This window comes from Pygoscelis adeliae, unplaced genomic scaffold, assembly GCF_000699105.1.
Source record: "Pygoscelis adeliae isolate BGI_AS28 unplaced genomic scaffold, ASM69910v1 Scaffold85, whole genome shotgun sequence".
Taxonomy (NCBI): domain Eukaryota; kingdom Metazoa; phylum Chordata; class Aves; order Sphenisciformes; family Spheniscidae; genus Pygoscelis; species Pygoscelis adeliae.
This window is the reverse complement of record NW_008824900.1, coordinates 8,195,013-8,222,203: the sequence shown is the minus strand read 5'-3', so window position 1 is coordinate 8,222,203 and position 27,191 is coordinate 8,195,013. Positions and strand designations below refer to the sequence as shown.

The 27,191-nt window shown below is 40.2% G+C and overlaps 1 protein-coding gene across 1 annotated transcript; it reads right to left on the bottom strand.

Moving 5' to 3' along the window:
- Positions 1–15,405: 15,405 nt before the first annotated feature.
- Positions 15,406–24,220, bottom strand: LOC103917597 (acyl-coenzyme A synthetase ACSM4, mitochondrial-like). The gene is made up of 13 exons (XM_009324785.1): positions 24,023–24,220; positions 22,941–23,151; positions 22,316–22,523; positions 21,791–21,934; positions 20,914–21,070; positions 20,196–20,275; positions 19,276–19,399; positions 18,675–18,755; positions 18,465–18,566; positions 17,960–18,087; positions 17,180–17,279; positions 16,334–16,453; positions 15,406–15,492 (listed from the first exon to the last, which is right to left on the bottom strand). The coding sequence occupies exons 1-13, from the start codon at positions 24,218–24,220 to the stop codon at positions 15,406–15,408; spliced, it is 1,740 nt and encodes a 579-aa protein (XP_009323060.1).
- Between the last annotated feature and the right edge of the window lie 2,971 nt (positions 24,221–27,191).

Sequence of the window (27,191 nt, the reverse complement as noted above, 5' to 3'; positions counted from 1 at the left end):
TTTGGAGACGATAACCATCGGAACTATTTTTTAATGATTATTTCCCTCCTGCAAGAGACAGAAAAATCAACAATAGCATTAGGATGTGCACATTCCCAGATGAGCTGTTGGCTCCAAATGGAACAGATGTATGCAGAGCAGCAAGTCCACCTCTTTATGACATTTTATCCCACCTCTCCTTATGGGTAAGCTAGAGCTCTGGTAACCTTTTTAAGTTTCCTGCTTTTTCACCTGTCCACAGGTTTCTCAGAGAATTCCCCTTGGAGCTGACAATTCCTATTCTGTCCAACCAAAGGAGGGGCTTGAAACTGTGAACAGCTAGGTGTTTTAAAAAAAAAAAAAAAAGGAACAAGAACTTGTCAGGACATGTACCCACTATTCCCATGTTTTAAGCACCACAGCAGTCTCCCCCAGCCCTACAAGGCTACTAATGGCAAACACAGATTTGGTTGCAGGATGGATGCCATCTTCTGTTCCTAGTTTTTGCCTCAGAATCCAGGATATAACCATCACACACAACTACTCAAAGACCAGGGTAGTCGCTAGCAGGCGGGGGTGAGGGGTCTGTGCATTTAGCCAATACGAAGGAGATGTGATAAACATCCTCAGTGTTGCTTTTGTTGCTAAAACAATAAATGTTAACCAGAAGTATGTTCCACATTGCACTATTTGCTCTGCCTTCCTTTTGTCCAAAGAAAAGATTGTGTCCCCTCCTCCTCCTGGCATTTGCCTTGTATTAGTTGGATAGCAAAGTATCATGAATAACTCAAGAGGTGGTTTTCCACATTCTATTATTGATTTGTTTACTGAACTAATGCTTTGGCCCCATCTGCATTTGTCCTTAAATATACAGAGTTGCATCTGGTTTCACAAAATACCACTTATAGTTGTGTATTACCCTGAAAACACTTTGCAAAAGAGTGAAGTGAATTAGAGCCGTGTGTATGGGAACGTGGTGCTCAGGATACATTCAGCTTCAGATACAGGTGGAGGGCTTTTCTTTTTTCACATAGTCTGCTTATAACATATTGCTTCGTCCCTCTGTCCTTAACAGGTCATTAAAAAAATCCTGATTCCAGTACTCACGGTTAATCAGTGAAATCTTTGTAGAATTGGCTGCCGTTTTATTTTTCCCTTAGATCTGAGCCAGTGATTGCAGACTCAGACCTAGAAGATGTGCTTGCAGAAAGAAGCTACTTCTTCAGTCTGCTTGAGACAAAACAAAAGTAGAACTGCTCTCTGGTAATCCACCCTCCTTCATAAAAGTGAGAATCATGTGAAAAAAGAGGAATAAAATATGGCATTATAGATATATTTTGTTGTACGTTAGCAGATGGCATCTTTAATTTCTGAGAAGACTAAGTATTTGAACAACTACTAAATAAAACCTAATTTCTCAGGGTGTTGAAATAGGCTGTGCTTACCTGGAGATGTTACTTGTGATCAGGTGAGACTTCTTTCAACTCCTCCTCATATATCTTGCCTAGTACTTAATTGGCGAGTATTGCCTCCTCCTGGCTCACTCTAGTTCTCTGAGCAGTTGTGGCCCTTCATTAGTATCACACATCACGTTCCGTGGTGGGGATTATTTTCCTCTCGAGAGCGCAGATTTCGTTTCTCCAATTACCTTCTGAAGAAAGGCACAGTCACTGAAAAAGTTGAGAGAAGATGGAAAGAGCGCTGAGTATGAATGACTGCGTTTCTGGTTCACTGCCTTTGGAGAATGGATAATCCACCATATGTTAATATATAACTCTATTCTATGGCACCAATGACTTTGGAAATGGCAACAGTGGGGCTTTATTTTCAGAGTCTGGAGTTAAACACGGTATGAGAATTGGTATGATAAAGATATGAAGATTTTCATAAGCCTGGTGCCAATAAATATCACCTGTAATATCTGATGGACACTTTGGTGGAGAAAATACATGCAGTTCAGATGCAGGCCATCAGCTCTGAGGAGGACAATGAAAACTCAAACTACAGAGCCATTGCTATGAAACAGGGTGACAAAGGGATGAGACACAAAATCCATGCTCTGGAAGGCAGCAACGTGATGCAGGAACTCCAGGTACTCAATTATGAGACACTTTGTTTAGGTGAATCTACTACACTCACAGTACAGTCTGCTAGTAGTGCTACCGCAGGCAGTAAGGCCTGCAAGGGGAAAAGATTTTTAAAATAAGACCTAGATAAATAAAGGCTATACGTAAGCATACACATAGACTGTATAATATATATAGACTATCTAAATACAGGTATTTAAAAGACTGTAGATGTGGCACTTAGGGAGATGGTTTAGTGGTGGACTTGGCAGTGTTAGGCTTACGGTTGGACTCGATGATCTTAAAGGTCTTTTCCGACCTAATGATTCTGTGATTCTATATAGAAGCAATAAGGGTGTATTTAAGGATCAGAGTTGGGAACCAGTCAGAGATGCTGCTAGAAACAACAAGCACAGATAGCAGCCATGGAAGTAATGGACTATGGAGGGGCAGAACCAGGCTGTTAGAGCCCACGTGTGCAATCTCTGCATAGACAATCTTCCAGGAAAACCACTGAATTGCTATGCGTTAGGGGTATTTGAAAGCTTTCAATTCACTTTTGCAAACTGAATGTAAGCTCTGAAATTACTCAGAAGTAAACTATCCACTTTGGCATCAGTGTCTTTGCACAAGTCATGTACAACCTTCTCTCCCTGTCTTCTGTGTCTCGTTGTGGACTCGGAGCCAGCTCCCCCGACCTACTGCTGCAGAGTTCACTGTTAGGAGATTACCCTCCCCAGCTTGGTAAATCACATATGATATCCTGAAAAAGCAGCTACTCAAAAGCTAAAGTAATTGTAGGCTACCTGTCTCTCATTTTAACACTTTTTAAAAAAGGCATACAGCAGACTGCCTGAAGTGACACTGTTTACTGATGTTAAGGTCATCTGGAAAGACAATTACCCCATTTTTCTGATCTGACTGCTATTTAACTGGTCCTGCTTCTCCTCTTACCATTTTTCAGTCAAGATCGGGAGCAAGGATAACTATGTCTTAAGGTGCCTGGAAGCCCGTGTACTTAGTCAGAGAAATTAAAATGGACAGGGCAATGACAACCACATGAAATTCCCAGTGAAACCTGGAGAAAAAACACAGTGCAGTGCTCAGTTCTTTGAATTTACACTTCAGGAGCACATACAGTGAGAGTCAGAGCAAGAACGTTTGGGTCGGGGTTTGAGGAACTTCACGCCTCTGTAACAGGGCACAATATCTTCCATCTGCTCTCCCCATGTTGCAAATGACTTCTCCCATTCCTCACTTTACTGTGACCTTTAAGTGGCTGTTGAGCTGTGTAACACACACACGTACACACACACAGAGAGCCATCCTGCACACATGCTGTTTCTAACGCACATACACAAGATGGCATTAAGCCCGTCTTCAACCCAATGCGGAGAGACTGACATCAATGAGTGGGTTTGCTCACAAGTTTGCAAGGCAGCTGGATTTGGCCCTTTTCCCAGGGTAAAACAGGGTAAATTCCTAAGAGCACTCAGGGGTTTACAGCAACAACTCTAGTGACATCCCCCTGGCTGCCTGTGCCATGTAAATACGTTTTGAGAAACACATCACAGCTGCTACTGTTTGGAAATGTCATTAACTATTATTCGATGCAATAACGATGGGCGATACACACAGAGATGGGTGAGCCTAATTTGTCCTCAAAGTCCTAGAACAAACAAATAAGAAGTATGACAACCCCCAAACCGTGAGCGTACTATAGCAGCCTTCCACCAGCACACATGGAAGAAAACAGTTGACCAGTGATTTTCATGGTAGTAGCAATGAAATCCAGTGAAGTTTCTCATTTGCTCACCAAAATGTAACTACCTGCTCCCAGAAAGTAGAATTCAGCGCAGCTGGTGATGCAAATGTAGAGAACCACCCAAGGCAGATGATGCAGTTCGTCTCTGGCATGTCTGTTGCTTACTTCAAGTACACCACTTTGGACAGGAGGCAGCCTAAAGACTTTCTCTGTGGAATGAATCTCCAAAGGACTGATTAATAAAAAAACCAAACCCACTTCATTTCAGTCACTTTTGTAATTTCCTTAAAAAATGTAATGCTCTCAGCATGCAAGTACTCCAGAGAGTGGGGTTTATTTTTCATTTGAGGTCTAATTCTGCTCCTAAAGAAATAAATTTTCAATCATCCCCTGGTTTCAGTAGTGCAAGCTCAGATCCATTTAGATTGATGTAATCTACATGGATGAAGCGTTTTGTGCATTTGTTTTCTCTTTGTTTTTGACCTCAGGCAATTACGTGCTTTGTAGCTGGAAAGCAAAGCAATATCCGTTTCAGAGCTTAAGGGTACAAAAGAGGCGAGATCCACCTGCAGAACCCCCCGGCACAGCCTCTCCTGGGACTTGTGTTTGTTTGCCAGTTAATAACTCAATTAGTTGTCCTGAAAGGTCATCAACAGCTTTACTACACAGCACGTTTGCTATTTTCCCAGGCTCTTGGTACAACAGCAGATGTGCTCATGGGTACTGCACAGTGGGTTTACAGCAGAACCAGGAAATTTTGAGATAAATAACCCTGGGTTTTTTTTGGTTCACTGGTGTTTTTGTGCTCCCCGTAAACACAGCCTTGGTCATAGAGTTCAACTCCTACTTACATCTTCTGAAGCAAGAACAAAGAGCACACAGGCTGTGCCGTAGCAGCACTGCGTGAGGTGCAAGTGCCACAGAGGGGTAACAAGAAATGTGAGATATGACCTAACAGGGATGATCTAAACCTCTGCTGCACCCCTACCCACGTAACTGTGCTTGACTGTTATGGAAATATCTCACAGTCTGAACTGACTACTCGGTCCAGGAAATCCTTGATTATATTTAATCCTGAAAGTAGATGTGACCCAGCACTGGCTAAAGCTGTAAGCCTGATCATCAACAATTATTAAAAAACATTCTCACAAAATAATATTTGACACATGGTTGCACACTTTGTGGCTTTGAGTGATAACAATGCACATACAAAAATAAAGGCAAAAGCTAAAGGCAAGTCTGATTTCCCCTCTTTTATGATTATTTTCAAAACAGTTTCTCCCATATACGTTTAAAATTAAAGGGAATATACAGCAATGTTAGAAGCACCCCAAAGCACCAGGACAAAAATTGGTATCTTCTACCCTTACTCAGAATGTTGTCCAGCACCCTTAAGACTGATAGGGAACAGGATGCCAGAGGCAGAAAAACAGTCCAAGATGAGCATGTTCTGATCAGGAGCTCAGCAGCAAAGCTAAGCTCTTCCCCACTCTTTGTTCCTTAGTTTCTTCCTTTGGATTTTCCCAGAGATCGTCTTTGGTAGTTGTTGAACAAACTCCAACTCATCCGTAAAGAGAAATAACAACAATATTTAGCACTTTGACACAGCTTGATTCCAAACTGTGTTCCTTTTCTGTGACAAGCCTGCAATTTTAAAAGCTACGGGCTCTTTTGAGGATGAAGCAGGCAGGCAGCACATCAGTCCCAGTGCCCAACAAAAAGAATGAGTTACGTTTTAGAGAAACAGCGCTCATCAGTTGAGTGACTCAGTAATTCCTCAAATCAGTAGTGCGGGACAATCACACACCACTGAATTTGAGCAAAACTTGGACTTCAAAGGGAGCAACTAAGGGGCTTTATTTGTTTGCATGAAACCCTGGCCGATGAGGCAGAGCTAGGACTCCTGCCCACACGCTGAACAGAAATGTTTTGATTCACCTGTTTGTTTCTTCATTTTTTTCTGGTCAAGTTCAGGGTTTGTATCATTACAAAACTGCACTAACATGTTGGTGAGTCTGACTGACCCAATGTGTAGATTGAGAAGTCTGTGACGGCAGCAGAGAGGAAACCTCCTGAGCAAGACCTTCCCTGCTGTAAGGAGCAATTTACACCACTAGAACAGGGCTCAGGGGAAAATCTAGCCAGATCTGATTAAAGCCCAACATAGACCAGTACCAAACCCCAAGAATCTGCTCCAGGATTATGTTTTTAAGAATGCTTTAAAAACAATTACTTCCCAAGGTCATAATTAGATTATGTTAAAAAACTTATTAGTTACACAAAATGAATGGATTACATGAACAATCCGATTATGTCACTTCAGACACAGTGGATTATTTTACCAAAAAGTACTTACTCACATCTGAAATCTCGATGTGCTTAAAAAGAACCAGATTCTGAAATTCTGACCAGATTACATTTTTCAACATGTTTTTATGACTGCATTTAAAATTGAATGCTATTTCTAGTTATTCCACTGCAAAAATGGGACTACATTTAAAATCTCCAACATGTTTTCCCTCTGTTCCGATTGAATCAAGGAGAGAAAAATTAATCTCCCAGAACAAAGCTGTTACTCAGGAAAAGGGAAATTTAAAACCCTGCATCACTGCTGTTGGAACCCTGTGCAGAATCTGAGGGAAGCCAAAGACAGACAGTGAAGTCTTTTTTGAAGACTTTTGGTGGGAGCTGCACACCATTGCTTAGCCAGGTGGGGCTTATCCTGCTACTCCTGATAAACTATTCATGTTTAACTCTGAACGTGGATGCCCTGGGGTTCTTTTCAACCATTCTAGATGCTAGGGGAGTTTGATTCCTGCCTCACCTGGAAAGGCTGTTCTACTGTTTACCTCCGCACAGCCCACTGCCACCAGTAATGAGCTGTGAAAATCGTGCTGAGATTTGCCCAAACCTGCCATAACCTTTGCGCCTGATAATCTGCGACCACTGCAAACTGTGATAACTCTGCTGAGGAACTCAACAGGCTATGGACTGCTGCCAGCTGAGGCTTTCACCCACGCTATAGTATTCAAACCCCCTGTTACTGTAACATCCAAGCATTATCTTTCTCTGTTCAGTTAGTCACTCAAAATGTCTAGAAATACATTTAATATTTTATAACTGTATTTAATTTGTAAAATCTGATTCTTTTGTTTAAAATAATTAGGATAAGTTTATGCTCATAGACACAATTTGATTAGGTGAGGGAACATTTCATTTCCCTGTACATAACCACAGTGAAATCTAATATAGGTTCATCTGTAGTTTCAATGTAAGAAGACAACATCAGATCCTATCAGGACAGGCCTATGATGTTCAGCTAAGCAGTGTTTACTTACGTAGCTAGGATGGGGTCAGATTTTCAATGTTACATTTCAAAACCTGATTAAAAAAAGAGGTTCCAGGAGAAAAAAAGCAAAATTCTACTATTCCAAAATACAACCTGATTGTATTTCTAATCTGATTATTAGGTTTGATTAGAGGAGTTTAATTTTAGGGTGCATTGCCAGGAACTACTTGTATATTCAGAACTCAGTGATACTTGCCTTTCTCGGGTATTTGTAAGGTGCAGTAACTTTTTTTCACATGCTCTTGCAGCTGAAGACTTAATTTTTTCAGGATCTTGAGATGTAGGTTCAGGAGACAGAACAATAAAAGCTTTTACCACCTAAAGGAGAGAGCTAGAGTAAGGCAACACTCAGCAATCACTAACTTGATGAATAATGTTCAATAGAAAAACTAAGATGAATAACGCAATTTTCTACAATCAAATTTCTTTCAAGCCAGTGGAAATACAAGTTTCTGAGCCAGATGCTGGACAACTTTTTGGTTTTTATGACTTATTGAGCTCCACAAACAGGCCTTAAAAACTACTTATAGTGAGCATAGTGGAGTTCCCAGCAGACAGGATTTCTTCACTGGTGTCCGGGCAGCCATGTCTTGCCCTCAACGGTGTTCAAGAAGAGAGGGGACTTAGGTAGGCCACATTTGCTTAATGACCTTCCTAAGAAGAACAGCTAGGGGACATTGCTTCAAGGTACAGGATCTCATTGGGATTCAGAGAAGCCATTGCCAGAGTTTCAAATTGGTCTAGGTGCCCCTAATTTTTCTGAAATCAAAAGGAAGTTAGATGCCTCTTCGTCTCCTCAAATGTATTTGAAAACACCGGTCTACATCTTTATAGTGTTATTAAAAGCCAAGATTCCCCTCACAGGCATAGCTATTTCTCAATATACACGTACATTAGATGTTTTAGGTAACTCCTAATATCAGTGTCCTTACCTCTCCTCTGAGCTGCTGACAGCAGCTGTTTCAGCTCCTGCTGGATGCTCTGTCAGGGCACTCCCTCTCTACTTCAAGCAGTCCAATGCGATACCTAGAGAGGAAATAAGAATTTGGTATTAAGAAGCAGAGCTGGGCAAATAATTCTGAAACCTTTGGTTCAGTAGTAAACCAAAGCCGGTGCTTCTGAGATCAGTTATGATGCCTTCAGAGCTGTGTGAAAACCCCAGGTTTTCGTAAGCTAAGCATACATGTTTGGAGGGAGGCACTTCAAAACTCACCAGTGAACTGAAAATATTCCCCAAAATGTGTTTGATTCCTTACCATATACCTAGCAAAAAGACAGAAAGGACTTGCTGGTTTTATCTGGATGGCAAGATTGCCGCCTTCTCGTGGAGGCAGAATGTTACCATTTTTATCTATTACCTAAAATAAAAGAAAGCTCGCTTATGAGGAGTAGAAACATATGCTGCTGAACAGAGAACAGTCCTGCCATGACCTTATCTTATTTCAGACTGAAATAACCAGAATGCTTTACAGTCATCAAAGTACCTGAACGTGGTAAGGTGGAACTGCTTTTCCTAATGCACCAGGCTTAATTTGCATCCCCTCATGAGTTGCACGTTCAATATCTTGTAAAAGAAAACTAAGTTTATGTGTTTGTTATTCTGTACAAATGGATAATTTTGCAGCTGACTCACTAAATGATCTACAATTCTAGAAGAAATAAAAGATGTTAATTTAAAAACACGTTTTCTCACTGTGATTTTTGAGTCCACTACTTGTTTATCTAATGGTGTAAATCAGCACAGCTGAGAGAAATCCATACAACAGCATTGACCTACATCAGTGAAAGATCCTACTCAGTGGGAAAAATCCTGTTTTCATTCAAAGTGGTGTTCCAGATTAAATCAACTGGGCTTGAAATGCTTCTGATTTAGATTTGCTTTACAGTAATTTGGCTCCATTTACTTCTCAGAAATGTCCTCCGATTTATATTGGTGTGAGCGAAGCAGCAGAGCAGTGTTTTTGGCTACACTGTCATTAGTGTCAGCGTTCTACTGGTATTTCTTGTAGGGGGACAAACAAATCCACAAACTGGGATTTATGGGACTTGGAGCTTCTCCTCATCTGAACCACTGAAGTGGCACCGTGGAACAATCTGGTCCGAGTTAAAAATTTTCTCCAGGGAACTTCTACCTTAGACATTTGTAATGATATTTCCACACGATATACGCCGTATGTGAGTGACTGCAAACATACTGATTCGGTCTGGCCATAACATTCATAGATATCTAACCCTGTCTTATTTTTCTACTCTGTCATCATGGCAGGGTGGTTTGACTCCCCTCTACTCACGCAGTATTGCAGGCTCTTGAATTTGTAACTTCATATACGTTGGGAAAAAAAAACCAAGAAATAAATGCATTAGAATCACTGAAGGAAAGAATATGGTTTGAATCTAGGGTCTGCCTGCATACAAGCAGAAATGGCAATTTTGCAGGTCTCTCTGAGGATCCCAGCTTCTGAAATTATTACACCCTGACAGTGCACGATGCACTCTGTGTGGGATGGGACTAAGGCGGAAAGCTCCAGCCTGCAACGTGGCTCTGGTGGAATGGATACCTGGTAAGATCATGCTGCAACACGATCCAATAAATAGTGGGTGATAGGAAATGTAGACAGACTCTGGATGTTGAAAAAAAAAAAAGAAAAAAGAAGAGTTCTGTTTGCTGCGAATTTGCTGAAACTTCTTGTCGTGGACACTCCAACAAGCAAACACGAAGCAAAATCAAAGAGACTGTGACACCATTATTTGGTGGGAACAGAGGATGGTTTACAGTGGAGAGGGAGATTTCATTACTCATTTTTACTAAAAAAGAATCTGTGGTATTACAAAGAGATGTGACTTGCCCTAGATCAATCCATGTGTCTGTGGGTGGTACAACAATTGAATCTATGTTTTTGAATTTCCACTCTACTGAGAGCAGTCTCCCCTCATGCCTTGCATTAACGACCCACTAATGCAACAGCTTTTGCTTTGAATTACACACTTTTTATTCTTACATTTAAAACAGTTGCTGCATCATACTGTAGCTTGCCATGTGAAAAGATGCATGATCTCTGAATCAATGGAGAAAATGAGGTGGAACAGTCAAATTTTATCCAGCCTGTATCAGACAGACCCCATAGTATATCAGAGCAACTCAAATTCATCCAAACTTTGGTAATGATGAGAAAAAAAATTACAGAGGAAGCATTTAATAGGAACAAAGAATTTACAAATGGGGTTAAGCAGATGTAGACATTGTGAATTTACATAATCCTCTTTCCATTCATTAACAGGCCTGATTCCTTTAGGAATCTCTCAGGAGTGTACCTTCAGGTCACCTAGTAGAAGGGGTTTAGCTTTAGTGTCATTTTGCTGCAGATCATAAGCATGGTAAGGGAAAAAAGACTGTGGAAGTATTTAACCTGATTAAGGGAAGCGCACAAAATCCTCTCTGCTTCCTTCAAATTTCTGTTATTTCATTTACTAAGAAAATAATGCTCTCTATCCAGAACTAGCCAGTCTGACCATAATAATAATAGTAATAGACAATGAGGTTTAAAAAATCTAGCTATGAATGCCTGGCCCCTTACCCAGCAAATAACCGTACCTCTGCACCTGATTGCCTAGGAAGTACCACAGGAAAACAAACACTGATCTTCTTTTATGAAAGCATCATAAAAGGCTGAGATAATCATTTTTTGGAAGTGTATCCATATGCTGTATCACCCACTGGAAGTAAGTGTAAATATCCAAATTAAAGCAGCAAAGTGTGTTACCTTCTCCAGTTGAGCCCCTTTATCCACAATGTGTGGCACTGAGAGAGGCCTTCAAAAGCAGAGGACGGTGGTGCTCGCAGCCTCCCTCTCTCGAGGGGAACCTGACTTGACAGTGTGGAGCCGTGCGGAGCATGGGCTGCTTGGCAGACAGACCCCGCTGCAGCCGGATTTGACCACAACTGGATTCTGTTCACTTTTCTTCTAGTAGAATCACATCAAACAAACTTCTAGCTCTTATGGGGGATTTCATTTTCTACACTCATTAGAAGCCTGTGAGATTGTGCTTGAAGGTAACTTTATTTTGGATTTTAGGACTGTGAAAGAATCCATTAGGAAACAAGCAGTCGCTGGACTCTCTTGCTCTGCCACAGCTGATGGAAGCTCAGACACTGACGGTGAGTTCTGGTCTGCATCTTAAATCTAATACTTGAATGCGATGGCTGAACTTGGCAAATTACCCCTTCTCTAATTGATCTTTTCAATAACGAATCCTTCCCGCACAGATATGCTTACATCGATTTCATTTATAAATTATGTTCTTTTTTATTCTTACAGGGGGACTATAAAGGCTCATATCAAGTATTAGCATAATAATTGGTTTTATATCAACAATCTGAAAAGCCTTATGAATAACTAAAACCAAACTCAACTAATGGCTGCTCTCTTTTTCGTTACAGCTTTATTCCAACTTTTGTATTGTGGGAAAGGAGATGAAGTTGTAGATCACTTACAAAATGCTCCTGCTCAATGGACTGGCTAAACTAACACACACAAAGTCACAAAAATCACCATTCAGCAAATCTTCAAGACCAAGTTCCAAACACATTCTGGAAATGTATTAAGGATTTCTAGACATAAAACTAAATATTAACTTTATTACTAATGCAAGTAGAGCAATTTTATGTGCCAAATTACATACACACAATATATATACACATACACACAGAGTATATATGTATACATGCAACATTAAGCATGTACTATGAATTTCTACAACTTATTAGTTTCTCATGATATATGATAGCATCATATATGAAAAAATTATTTCTCACATACTGACTATAATTTCAATTCTCATTTAATTTACCTCAGAGGAGTTGTTAAAGCAAAAGATGGGGTCTTGTGTTCACACCTATTTCAACATAGTCTTTACTATTTCAAAATAGTTAGCAGTATAAATACATGTTGCTTATGCAATTTAGTAGTCTTATACTATGTATAATAACATGCCTCACAGTTTAAAAACATACCAAATACTCCCAACCTTGCATTGAGAATTCCACTCCCGGCTAGCGGTTGGAAGACAAGAGACACGCCATCAAAAGAAGGGGCCACCTACACATGGTTCTCATACTGCCACCAAAAATGTGGATTTTGAATCTTGCTGCAATAAAACTGCTAGTCCCCCATCTGTAGCAATGCATTTTCAGGACTTGGCGCTGCCACTATCCCAAACCAGAAAAGATTTATATGACCACTAAGGGGAAAACATTGAAGAGGAAACATATTCCCTGTCCCCAGCTGAAACTGAAGATTTCTCTCTACTTTATAAAACTTCAGAAGAAAGAAACAAGTCCTCTAAAAGAACTATAATCAGTTATTTTACTTGTTTGCTGTCTTCAGAACAGCTGTGTTGCCCATTCTAAACACACATAAAACATCGTAAGAAAGGGCTAATTATCTTCTGAAGCACGAGGCTGAAGACCAGAGAGTCTCAGGAACACAACTTCCTCTTTATGATCCATTGCTGTTTCCTTGTCATCCTGATACAAGGGAGAACAGCATTGTCTTTGCAGACGTTAGGCAAAACGTGCAGAGGCACCGCCAGCGTTAACACCTGGGTGAGGTTGTTTTGCAACCTCACGGTAATGTTGCACTTCCGTAATCCCTATAGAGACCATACGTACCAAAGTCACTGTGTCCCTTCCATAGGCTTTGGATGAGAGGCTAAACTCTCAGGAAATAATGCATCAAAATATATTTGATACAGAATACCTTTTCTGATGCAGGTATTACCTTTTCTGTTGTCTCTGAGAGTAACATCAAATTGAAGCTGCGCTGTAAGAGGGATGGAGAGGAGGTCTCAAAGGGAAAGGCTAGTCTATTGAAAATTGTATTTTTCAGCCAGAATGATACAATCCAGACAAGTTTCAAACTTTGTGGCTCCAAAAGAAAGCCATGTGCTAGAGAGATGTATTTTGCTTTCAACTGCTTGTAGCTGCAAGCCTGTGTCTCTGAAATCATTCTGCATGGATCAGAGGAAATGTATTGGCAATTCTCTGATCATGCGCGGAGGAGGAGAATTAAACAAACCATCTACCTTGAACATGAGACAGAAAAGTGTACTGAGTATCAATAAGAGGTTGCTGCAGCATGGAGCAGAGCACCTCACAGACTACAGCCACAGCACGTGGCATGAATAACCTGGCAGTCTGCTTGACTTTGATCCCAGCCCATTCATGCAAAAAACGGGGTACTAGAGCACAACAGAAACCCAGTTTCTAAGGTCAGCTAAGCAAGGGAACACTAGATCAGTTCTAGCATTGAAGCCTGGCGCAAATTATTCTAATGAGCCACACTAGAATTTAGAGAGTCAAGAGTCATGACCCCACTGAAATCAATGGTAAAACTCTTGTCTTCAGTGTGGTAGTTTCATTCAGACCTTTTTTTTAAGGCTCTGAACTTTCCCAACTCTGAATTTAGTTGCTTGATTTTTAGGTCCTAAATTTGGTGAGGGGGGAAAAAAAAAATCAGCCTCCCAATCCTCAGACATTACCGGAGTTTAACTGCCCAAACAGCTAACTGCAGAGAGAAGGATAGTTTCCAGGGGCTCTGAATTCCAGTTCGTACACTTGTTTATCATTCCACTTTTTGCGGACTTTTTGTTGTGTTGTCCACTTTTTGCTGGTTTTAAACACTTGTTTGTTTGAAACCAAGCAGAAAGATCTAGAAGATGTAGAGACCCTGAAAGGCCCAGGAGTACACCATGGCTTTTAAAGGAAACTGAATTGGGTACAGAAAAGAGCTTGAGGCAGCGACAAGTGACATGCCCAAACAAGTACATTCAAGAAACTAATTATTAGTTTTATAATCATGTAATCTAATGCTCCTAGAAACCTTACGAGTGAAATAGTGAAAAATGTTCTGAAATCTCTGTGAAATACTAAGGAGCATTACAAAAAATGAAGCTACTGTCAAAAAAGAATGAAGTAAACACTGTATTTATTGACAATTGCTTTCATTTCAGCAGTTGCTAGTACAGAAATTGTTTCACTGACATAAGCAAAGTGTTTACTCTCAAGAAATAAAATATTTTACTTTCTCAAAATTAGAATTCTCCAAATCTCACTTTACAGTAGATACAGAACTCCAGGCAGTGAGACACAGCTGTAAAAGACCTTCCTTCCTGCCTAAAGATGCTATTGTTCTCCATCAATTTCTTTTTATTTAATGAACAGAAGAGGACTCCAAGGCTGGAGATGTTTTTGTCAAATAATGCAAATTCATGCCAGAAAATGAAATCTTCTTTGAGTACACAAAATTAAAAAAAAAAAACTGAGGATGAACAGCTAAGAACTGATATAGCCTTAAGGTTTGGCCCACTATTGCATGTGCAACTGTAAGAAGTAAGGATGTGTACGCTACAGTACATGCTTCTTCATAAAGTTAAGAGCTAAATGTTAAACAGAGATGTGATCATCCAAACCACATCAAGGGAGGTTTTTCAGAGGTTTCACGTCTGAGTGGCTGCAGAAATAGACTGGTTCTGTAGCAAGTGTCTAGTATGGCAAAGAACCATGCTCTGTTCTACAAATTGGGTCACGTGCCCAACGGCAAACTTCATTTTAAAGACCACCAGAAGTGGTACAGGAGTTTTGTCTGTTGTGTGCGAAGATCAGAACAGAGGGCAAGCAACAAAGCTACTTCTGTATGAGAGTATTTGTGGATAAAGCATAGGAGAAGCTGGCATTGCTTGTCATCAACACAGGTATTAAACAAGAAAGGTTCATGAAGGTCATATGGTGGTATCAATAAAGAGGAGTCTTTCCGTCTTCAGTAAACGATAGGAGGGCTGCATTCAGTTTAAACATGCTGCATTTAAGGACACAGCATTTGAACCACTCAAATCCATGCCCGCCTCTTCTGCAGCTTGGAGCTAGACAATCGATACCAGCAATATCTCTTCACTGATTTTGGATACTATCTAAAAGAGATGGGTCACCAGCCAAATTCTGGTGAACCTGTGGATATTCAGGACTAGAATGAAGTTATATGGTTTGGTCCCTTTCCCAGCTTCAGGAACTGAAACCGTAGTACTGACATCAGAAGCTTTGCAAGCAGGCGCAAACATCGCATCTTGGTGTTATCTATAGTTTTTGATGCTCAGGCATTTAACAAAAATAGATCAGAAGAAGGGCACTTATATCAGAGAAATTTATATAGTGTTAATGGAATGAAAGAAGTTCTGTTAAATTCCAGACAATGCTACATCCGTCCCCACTCTTTGTTTCTTAATTCGTTCCTCTTGATCTTCCCAGTGACTGTCTTTGGCAGCTCTTGGACAAATTCCACCTAAATAAAAAAAGACAGAAAACAATGTAGCATGTTCTACAGAATTGGTCTTCCAAGACTGGCTCTCAGCATATGTGGAAAACTAGGAGGATTCCCATCAGTAAGAACCGCTTGCCTAAAGGATCAAGTCCAAGCCAAATCAAGGCAGCACATTGTGCCACTTGTGACAATTTCTTTGGCTGCCTAGATGGCCAAATATCTGTGCAGCTGCCTCCCAGCTAACCAAACTGAGTACTGTAACATGAGTACTGTAACAGAAGGATGAATACCTAAATGGTATCAGAGGTCAGAGATTAATGACAAAAAGAAGAAAAAAGGGATGTTAATGGCACGAAGTCTTTAGTGGCCCTTAGTTCCTATGAGTTCTGCACAAGCGAACTAAGGCACTGCTGGTAGCTCTTTTCCTGTCATGCTGGGATTACTGAGAAACACCAAGTGTATCCTCCTGGGCTTTCCTCCTATTTATTAACTGTGAGGACCAGTAGATAAAAACTTACTCAGATTCAGTCAGGTACTACCCTAAAGTCACCAGAGAGTGCTTGGTTGAAGATTAAATACAAAATGGAGAATTATGATTGTCAGCCTGACTTCGAACATGCAGATCTAACTAGGAGATCGTATGAAGCCTAGAAATTTTTGAGAGGTTTAAACAAACACTTTACTCAAATGCATGAAAAGCAGTGTAAACTAATGTTATTTAGGAAAGATTTTCTGGAGCCACTGCTCTAGCTGAATCTTTACCACTGTCTCTTTCAGGTGAATCATGAAAATCCAGATAGCAATTCTCCTGAGATTTATGGAAGGGTGCCCTGGTTTAAAGTTTCTCCTCAGAAGCATTTACCTTTCTAGGGTATTTATATGGAGCAGTAGTTTTCTTGACATGCTCCTGCAAGTCACAGGTTAAGCTCTCCAGGTCACTGCATGAAAAGGTTGGGGACAGGACCACAAATGCTTTCACAACCTGTAAGGTAAGGTCAACAGAAGTGATCCAACATCATCCATTTTTAAGCACTGATATACAGGTTACCAGGGAGCAGTACTACTCAGAGTCATGACATGCAAAAGGGAGGAACAGAGAAACCTGCACAATATAAGAAAAGTTGGTGCCCAGCTTTTGCACAAGTATGTGCAGAAGGGAAAGTTGAAAGCAGAGTTTTCCTGCCCTCACTACAAAGCAAGAGTATTTGCTCTATCCTCTCAGCAGGGATCAAGAAGGAGGAGTAATAAGAGCTATCTCTGCAGAGTTCTCCCTGAAGCTGAGGGACATTTTGTTTCTCTCCGAAGTTCATACTGAGGACAGCAGGCCCATATCATCCCAGCACAGGACTGTGCTTTCTCCATATCTGTAGCCCAAGTCTAATGCTAGAGCAGTTATAGTATAACTTTGGCTACACCAAGACAGCCAGGAAAGACAATTTCAATGTATAGACAAATGCTTAACAACAAGGGGAAAGTAAACATCACTGTAATGTTCTCCACAGAGAAGACCTTCTTGGGATGAAAAGAAACTAAGAAGAGCAAAGGCATGTAAATGGGAAGGGATTTTGCCTGTCACCCCAAGCAGGACTATCCATGATGACATGACTGCCTTAGAGCTGTACATTATTCAGTAAAGTAGGAACTGCTTTATATAGTTACATATTTGAACAAACATATTGCTTCCCCCACCACTGTTCAGCATCATTACCTCTCCTCTGAGGGGATCCGGGCTGCTGACAACAGCTGTTTCGGCTACTGCTGGGTGCTCTATCAGGGCACTCTCTACTTCAAATGGCCCGATGCGATATCTAGGTAAGGAAAGAAAAATGTAGGATTTGGTTTTCTGAGCTGGAAAACCAGTACCAAATGTTTTTTAGCTGTCATATTGAAGAAAAAAAAAAAACACCAAACTAAACCAACAACCAACTACAGAAACTTTAGGCAGAATGGGAAAGTTGGCTGTGTTAGAAGGTAGGAGCATTTAATGGTGGTCATGTGGTAGAGGACTGCTGGGGGTTGTGGATACCTCTCCATCTCTCCCCTTTCCTTGTGGCTCCTAAGCTGGAGCTCCATCCCACCCTGATAGCTGGGGTCTGCAGTACCAGCTGATGCCACATTATGGTATCACATCATACAATATCAAATTGTTTCATTTCAACATGTTAAAAATAAAATGTTTCAGTGCTCTTTGAGTCTGATAGATATGTCCTTCAATTTTAGTCAAAAAACAAACTAGATTAAAATCCTGCCAATGGAAGTCTTCACTCCTTGTTGAAACAGATGAGATGTTGCAGAGGAAATGGATACAGAGATGCCACTGACATCACCAAGATGATACGGCAGATCTATGAAAAGCTAATAATAAAAGCAAGTATTCCTAAGTCCAGAGGTCAATACATTCATCAGAGGACTATCATGTCAGAAGCTCACCAGGAACACGTGTATGATTATACAATGGCAGATTTAGAAAGGAAGCATGCAAACTGACCCTGAAGAAATGATGATGTCATCGTCTCTTCCAACAAACTGAAAATATCCATCTTCATCCATAGTCCCTCTGTCTCCAGTGACATAAAAATCCCCACGTTCACTTTCTGTGGTTTTCTTAGGGTTATCCTCAAAGCGGTTTACAAACAGTAGTTTAGATTTTGAGCATGCATTAGCTATACATAATGCTATCACACACATAATGTTAAATGCACTGGAACTTAATTTTTGAGTCAAGGATGTTCAGGAATTGTACTGACATTGCTATAAAATACAATAAAATAGGTTTAAAAAACAAAAACCTTTTTAATTCTTTTTAAAAAAATTTAACTCAATCTTGAGCAAATTCTTCTCTTCCCTTTTCTAACACCCACCAATCCAAACAAACAAATTACTCTGGTAATAAATAATAAACTGGTGAAAAATACTCAGCCTTTTGAACCACTATGCAACTGGAGAGATTTTGGGGATATTGGTGGTGGTGAGGAATAAAATAAAGTCCTTACTACATATTCAGAGAATAAACCAAGTGGTCTTATAGGTTTGCTTCTGATAGCAATTTCCCCCTGTTGTCCTGGAGGCAGAATATTAGCATTTTTGTCTATGATCTAGAACGAAAAATAGCACGTATTTTAGTCCAATGGGAAAAAAAAACAAAGCCAAAACCAACTAAACAAAAAACCCCTGTGAAAGAATCTAAAGAGCAGCCAACAAACCTGCACATCATAAAGGGGAGCTGCCTTCCCCATTGATCCAGGTTTAATCTTCATTCCTTTAAAAGCAGAACAGATTATTCCCTGTAAAAATCAAAATCAAAACAAAGTTTTGCAATAGAAAACTGCTACATTCACATTCAATTCATTAATTGTATTTTCTAGAATAATTCCAAAGTAAGGAATTAAGATTCATAGGATCCTATATGTCAGTGCTGTATGGTACAGATAAGCAAAATCAAGAAACTCCCTGAAGGAATCCTGTTCCATTATCTGCAAAGAATTCATGTCCTCTGCTAACCAGTCTTCTTCCTTAGACTCAAACTCTGCCCTCTTGCCTGTCACTGTCACTTGGAATTTGCTTAAGGACGTTTATGGAAATATTAGAGCACATCTCCTCCCAACAATCCATGTTTCTGGCAGGTTCTGTGAGGAGAGCCATGAAAGGGTGCTCTTTCAGAGGTCATCAGGGGAGGAGATTACTGAAACATTCACAGAAATGTGAAGGAAGAAACAGGCTGTGTTCTTTGAAAACAAACATTAAAACATCGTAAAGCAAAAAGGAATTGCAAAGATTAATAGAATATAGACCCTACAGATGTACCGTTTCAGTCTGGCCATATATTTCATGGATGTCCAGCCCAGTCTTGCTTTTCCACTGCTCCATGACTTCTGGGTTGAGTGGCTCCCCTCCACTCATGCAGTGCTTCAGGTTCATGAATTTGTAGCTTCACAGGGAGTTAAAAAACAAGAGAGGCAGTAATTAAATCTATTGGGCAAGACAAGGAGCATGCAACTGTAAACAAATAATACTGGCGAGCTGTTTACTGGGAGAGTTAGTCCCATGAAGTGGGGAAATCAGAGGATTCCTGATCCTTTGGCTCCTGATACAGCAAGGATATCAGTCTGTGCTCAATACCATACATATGAGTAGTAGTAGTCAAGAGTTAAACACACATGAAAAATAAAGTAAAATTTTTGCTGAAGTCAGCTAAGATTTAAGGACATGCCTGTAACTAACCACAGAATGATCTGCTGAGCCAGGGCCCTGATTGCTGACCCTCTGCAACAGCCCAAGTGAGAAAGTGCAAAAGGGGAGGAAGGAACGGTGGCAGGCAGTGAGAACCGGAGCAGGGGATGATGTACAACTGCCACAACAAATCACTCCCTCACAGTTATGTTGACACTGACTTTCTAGGATGACAGTCCTTCCCAAAGCATGGACAATTAATGTGGTAATTGAAAATTATGATAAAGAATTTAACAGGCGCTCAGTTTCATACCCTCAGGGACTTGCTCACAAGTTCAGTAGTGGAAGTCTCAAATTTCTGAGGGAAAACATCAAGTTTCTCTATGTTTGATCATAAAACTCAGCAAAACTCACAAATTTTGTATGATGGTCTTTTCACAAAGGATATTTTAAACTAAATTACTACCCTATTTTGGGTGAAGCAGCTAGATCTGGGAGATCACTGAAGTTTAGTTAGGGTAAATTAAACATTAGTAAATAATTTCTTGACGTACTTGGAGAGATCATTTTGCACCAGCATGCGGAACAATGTTGGAGCACCAACCAGCGTGTCAATGGGGAATCTGCAGAGAGTCTAGTGAGTTAAACAACAAGATGGACATATGAAGCTCAGACAAAAAACTGTCTTGTGAATGTACAGTAAACAGATGATATAGGGGGCAAACATAGCTCTCCTTTCTATGTAAAAGCACCATATGCTCTCTGTTGGGTAAGAAACCCTCCTCCAGTCGGTGTAATATGCAGAGATTCACAGCACATTTGGTTGGACAAAATTCCATGCTAACACGTCTACATGACACCCAGACCACACAGCTTGGAGCATGGGCAGAATAAGCCTGTCTCTGTCTACGTTATAGGGAGGTTTTCACTTTCATCTTGGCCGGTGCTGGCAGAGAAATCCTTCAGTTTCAGCCTGCATTAATACCAGCTGATAGTACTTCCACAGTCGCTAGAACAAAAGGCAAGCAATTAGTGCTGCTTCTGGATGATTTTCATTCATGTGCTCACCAGCTATGAGCAAAATGTATGAATGAACCACAGGTTTGGCCCCTTCTGTGAACACTAAAAATGCAAATAGTAGCTTTACGCAACGGATACAGCATCTCGAAAACAACTATGGACACAACCCTCATGAAATCTACGGATGCTGTTAAGAATGTTGTTTTTGCCCCCTTTCTGCAGATTAACACATCTCCATGAGTTTTTCCTTACATTTAGGATGGCTGCTGATTCAATCTGTGGTAGCTTATGTATAAAGATGCATGATCCAAAAACCCAGGGATCAAAAACAGATGCCAGTGAAGCTACTATCCATCCTGTGTCTGCTGTGCTCCATATCACGTCTGAGGGAGTCAAATCCAACCAGTACCTGATAGAGCAGAAAAAAATGAACAAAAAGATAATGAAAAATTTTTGCTTAAAATAAAAAAAACCCCAAACCACAAAGAAAGAACACTGAAAAAACCAACAAGCCCAAGATTTCTGACAAGATACGTGGGCACTAGGTACTCTGAATAAGTTTATTTTATGAGCTAGCTCTAGGATAAAAGGGCACCTAACTATACATTTGCATAAATATACACACATACATGTATATCATGCATATATGATGTCTAGATATATATAGGATAGAGTAAGGGAAAAAGAGGAGTCTGAATTTCAATAAAGTGACTTTCCACTAGGTAGGAAGATAGGGCTGAAGCAGCAGCATTCATGGATGCTGTGTTGGACACCAGGTATTTCACTTCTAAGGCTGCTGAGGGACCAGGGTGATCTGTGCAACCAACATAAACTCTGCCTCTGCTCATCTACACGTCACAAAGCTTTCTGCAGCCCAAACAGCATGGTATCTCTTGGTTCTTTGCACTAAAGTATTCCCAGCTGATGGCTGTCCTTTGAACCACTCTAAAGAAAGGGTAAGAGATATTCATTGAAAAATGGAAACACAATGGAAAAAAATGGTGATCCTACTCCCCTAGAAATCTGCTGGAGTTTCTAGTCCAATTTCAGAGGCAGAAGGACTGGGACCGTACATTGGTATTTCTTATTCAGTAATTTTTCATCACTTCAAAGCTCAAACCTTTCATACCTTTCACTTAAAAGGGGTCTGAAACCAAGGCTACCCTGGGAATGTTCAGTCATCTTTGGAAAACCTGTGGTTCCACTGGTAAAGAAGATAATCACTGAGTCTTGAATCCTTGTTTTGATACAGGAATGGTCAGCAGATTGGTTTCTTTAAAACAGAGAATGCAATCATGACCTCAGTGGTTACTTTACAGAGGCTTCAGAATGTAATGAAGTATTGCATATTGCAGAACTCCCACCCCAAATAAGCTTCACAGAAGATTTTCACCAAATTAGACTAAAATAATGTGGAATTACACTTCCTCAAAGACAGACTTCCCCTTAAGATGAACAGGATAGAAACTTCCCAGAATAAGACCACTGTTAGTAAACAACTCTGATGTGGGTCAGCAATCAAGCAATCATGATTAACACCTTAACGTTGGCATTTGATGAGTATTTCTGGTCGATGAACACTCGTAAATGAGCACTTGTGGAGAACAGGTCTGCTTTCTGCATCATGACTGCAGCGTCACTAACTCATACTCACTTGTACAGGTCAGTGAAGTTCAGCCATCCCTCCCTACTGCCTTTGGACACGATTAGCTTGGTCTTCAGAAACTGACACTCAGATGCCACTGAGTCCACGGCAGAGGCCAGTGTGTCATCCGTAATGATGCACGTGGCCTTTGATGCCTGGAGTCGATACAATATGTCTTTGGCTGATAATTGGGATATTCCTGGAATTAAGACAATTCCTGGAAGAGCAATAAGGTTAGTTTGGGATGGCATTTTTCACATCTGATTCTTTTCTAAGAACCTAAACTATTAACTATTCCCAAACTGACCTCTGAGATGAATTTGCCTTGGCATTCCCAAGCCAAACAGTTACAGTGGAGTAATGCAGCTGCTTGTGCTCTCCTGAAAGGAATGAGATGTGGACCTGTCTGGTGACTTCCATGGCTCTTCCCTGCATTCTGTCATCTCCGTGCCTACTGCACAGGCCACCTGTCCTACGGCACCTAGTGCAAATCCTTCAGGACTGCCGGCGAAATTGGTAGCTAGGCCACTCACTAGATTATTACAAACTTTTCCTTTATAAACCATATAAATTCTTGATCCTCTCAATTGATTTGCATTAATCAGTTTTATCAGTCTCAGATATGCTCACTGACCTGCTCGCATGCAAGCCACATTCACCAGCCACCATTCTGGGACTCGTGGCAGGATCACAACAATTCTGTCCCCCTTCTGCAGTCCACATACTTTAGTCAGCACATTGGCCACTTTTCGAGACAGGAACCCCAGCTCCTCAAAGCTCCACTTCACTTCTTCTCCTTTTCCATCTACCCACCAAAAGGCAGGGTTTGATGGTCTCTTTCCAGCCTACAAAACATAGGGATTCAAAACCAAAACATTTTCTTCTGAAAGACCATGAAATTATCATGTACAAATATCTGCAAATTATGGAAGATCTGAGTATTTCACAACTGGCACGTAAGTTATTATTTTTCCCTTGTCCTTAATGGATAGAGATTTGCTATGGATCAAGCTCAGATATTCTCAATAAATTCTCCTTTTCTGAACCTGAAAAGTTTACCAGCCCAGTTGTGTCCAAACTCAAGTCCTAGTCTGGATCCTATTTCAGTTTAAGCCTTATGCTGAGCATTAATGCTCCTACAAAATAACAGATGACGTGAAATACTTCACAGAATACTCCTGATATTCTGGATGGAGTTGTGGAATGCTATTAAACAGAAGCAGCACAGGCAGAGAACAAAATAAAACAACAGGACAACACGGTATCTCAGGACTCTTTCTAGTCTGATTGCTCAGGAAGAGGGGAGTTAAGTGGTCTCTAACTACAGGGCATCTGGACAAAGGCAGAATTCACTTTGGAGCAAGGCAATTAAACATTTGTGGGAGAATTTTCCCTAGCATGAAATGTTATTGTGATGTTACCTGTATTTTTATGATGTGACTATCTAATATTATAATATGCAGAAGGAATAAACACAGCCATTCCAAGGTTAAATTAAAGTCAAAAGGGACTTACCATTGCTTTTTCTACCTACATAGGGAGCACCAAGGGTCAGAGACACTTTTAAAATAAAGCAAGAAAGAATGAGATTTTGTACAATTTCCTAATGCTAATTGGTTTTGGCAACTGATTTTTTTGATAAAGAAAAAACCCCAACTTATTTCAAATGAAATTTCAAATTGAAGTATCTCATCTGCACAACAAAAGATCATCTACCTTTTCAATCTCAGACCATTTGTCCAGTACATCACTTGCAAAGTTAAAGTACTTTGGTATTTCCTGTTCGCCCCGCCTGACTGACTTGTACTGTGAATATACATCAGAGGCAAGCAGCCTGGCGTGTCCACGGAAAGTCCTATTAGGAAGCTTCAGAGCCCACAAGGATTTTAGAGTCTGTAATTTAAACAACTTCATGGCAGAAGATGATGTACGTAGATGCTGTAGACTATATAAGAAAATTTGCAGAATTGTTGCTATGAATCCTGCAACAACAACAACAAAAAAGAAAATAATCTTGAGATTATCCAAAGACAATTCAGATATGAATTGATGAGTTAATTAATTGGAGTCACTTAGGCTAGTCACAGCCAAACTGATGTTTTTAACAGTTCAATTAAATGTGGAGTTCCCCATCCTGCTTTCTTATATTTTTTACCACCAGCTTTTTAAGGACTTAATGTACTGTACTGATCTGGCATCTTGTCTGTAGCTCAGCTGATCCTTATAGATTCTTGATGTGTTCTTTGGGGCTGCTAACTGCCCACAGCCCTCCTTAGTCAAACACAACATCAGATGTTATTGTTTACATTATAAGAAGGTTACTGGTTCTTACACCAAAGCATTCAGTAGCTGATTCCGTATTCCTTTTCCTTCACCTGGAGCTGAAGGATGTTTCCAGACTACTTCCATCAAGATTCTCACTGCTTTAGCTTGAACAGGTGCTGACCGGTATATCCATTCACCACATATATTCCAAGAACCTTCACTTCAGTAATCCCTTACGTAGATCCCCAAATTTGACTTAGACACTTATACATTTGCTCGCTGTAAATGCCCTCTTTCATCTGCACTCACCATAATGATCCTAAAAGCTCTTAAGTCCAATTACTTTCTTCCTTTCCCTTGCTAGTCTTCTTTTTTCTTTCTTTCTCTCTTTTTATATTATTATTATTATTACTACTTTCAGCAGTCTAGAAGATTGCTTCAGAACTGTGCTCAACTCTAAAAATTTTAATGCTGTTTAGAGGCTTCTCGTAAGTGTACATGAAGATTATCAAACGTAGAAAAAAAAAAACTGGCTCGTGTCTGGAAGAGCCCACAGTCAGAGCAGGAGCCAGTGGAGCCCTGGAGGCCTATGATGATTCTCAAACCTGGGTCCACCTATTGATTTTCCTTTTTCAACCACTAAACACAAGTTACTAAACTCAATACAAGGTTAGGCGAGTGACTGTTGAAATACAGGTTAATTTCCTTTTTTGTTCTTACAAAGGATGAAGCTATCCACAAATTAAGAACAAAATTATAGGTAAACTCTTGATTAAATTCTTTTCCATGTGGAATTTCTGTGGCCTGAGCGAAGCTGCAAAGTTTTGCCCTTTGTCCCAGGTTTTTAAGTTCATTTTGTACTCATTTACCTCTTGTCCTGTGTCTTCAACCATAACCACTTATCCTTACATCTCTGATGCATGGATCTCAGTTTTGGTCAAATTTTATTCCCCAAGAAAAAGTAACTTATTTAACAATGGCATTATTTCCTTATTCCTTAGCAGGAGCTTTTACAGTAATATTTAATCTGCCTATCAGGCAAATGAACTCAAATACCTAGAACTTGCACAACTTAGTCTTTTCAGTGATATCTGGACAGCATAAAAAATCTGGATGCAGATGTTCCCCCCAGAACAGATACTTTGTCAAGACCAACAGTAATTCACAGTGTTCTCTAAGCTACATGGAGATTGTGGTAAAGAAATACTGATCAGCTGTAAATAATCCTATAGGATATCATTTGCTCCTGAGAAAGAATCATAGGACATGGATATAAAATTAAGTGCCGTTATGTCCTTAAGTGCCACCCACTTCAGAATCAGGATTATAGATCAGAAACTTATTTAGATGGTACTTACATTTGAAATCAAAACTTCGTTCCTTTAACAGAAAAGCCTAATCATTTTGATTATTCTTTTTAATGACATAGTAAGATACTTCTCATTTCTTAGTCTGCTCTAATTCTATGATTTAGTTATAATCTACAGATTTCAGAGCATTACGATGACAAAATCTACAGAATAGCCTGTAAAGAAAAGAGGAGAGAAAGAACATTCAGGAACAGTATTCAAGATTGGAAATAGTATTCAAGACTGGCAAGATGAAAAATATTTTAAATCCAGGATTCCCTAGTGGTCTACAGAAACAGCTGCAAAGTTTTGCTGTGAGAGCCTTCGACAGCTTTTAGCACTTTTTCACCTGCAAACTTAGGAAAGACAATTGAGGAAAAGACCCAGTAATGGCAAAGTCCTCTGAACTGCTGCAAGAATCAGAAATTATTTTTCCTGATTTAGTACCATCTGCTTCTTCTCAACAATCAGCAAAAATTGGAATTCAGACAAACAACATTTTCCTGACCTGTTTGCTGTGGACAGTATAGATTGAGAGCTGGCTGGGGTAGATCCTCTTCATTCGGTTCATTCGGCTTTCATGACATGTGTTTCCCAAACGAGGCACTGTAAAGATTAGCCTTAACCTGGACACTCTGTCAAAAAAGATTTGGAGTGAAACCCTTTCTACTTTATCATTTCCTTCTTTTGAAGTAACGAGAACAGAACATAGCACAAAACAGACCAGGCAGCACAATTTTTTCTGTGGAGTAACCTTTTTCTTGTAATGATTTACACTGTTGTTAATTGTACATAATTTGCACCTTAACCTAAAGCACTTTGTATCTTCTCTTTTCCCCCACTTTAACCATTGAAGTAGATTCACAGATTTAAGTAGATCACAAATTCATCAAGATGAAGAGAAGTTGTTAAAGAATATGTCTTTCTCCTTCCTGCCTGACTAACCTAGTGGCCTTCTATGATGGAGTGACTACATCAGTGGACATGGGAAGGGTTACAGATGCCGTCTATCTGGACCTCTGTAAGGCCTTTGACACGGTCCCCCACAGCATCCTTCTCACTAAACTGGAGAGCTATGGATTTGATGGGTGGACTGTCTGGTGGGTGAGGAATTGGTTAGATGGTCGCATCCAGAGGGTAGTGGTCAACGGCTCAGTGTCCAGATGGAGATTGGTGACGAGTGGCATCCTGCAGGGGTCTGTATTGGGACCGGTACTGTTTAATATCTTCATCAATGACATAGACAGTGGGATCGAGTGCACCCTCAGCCA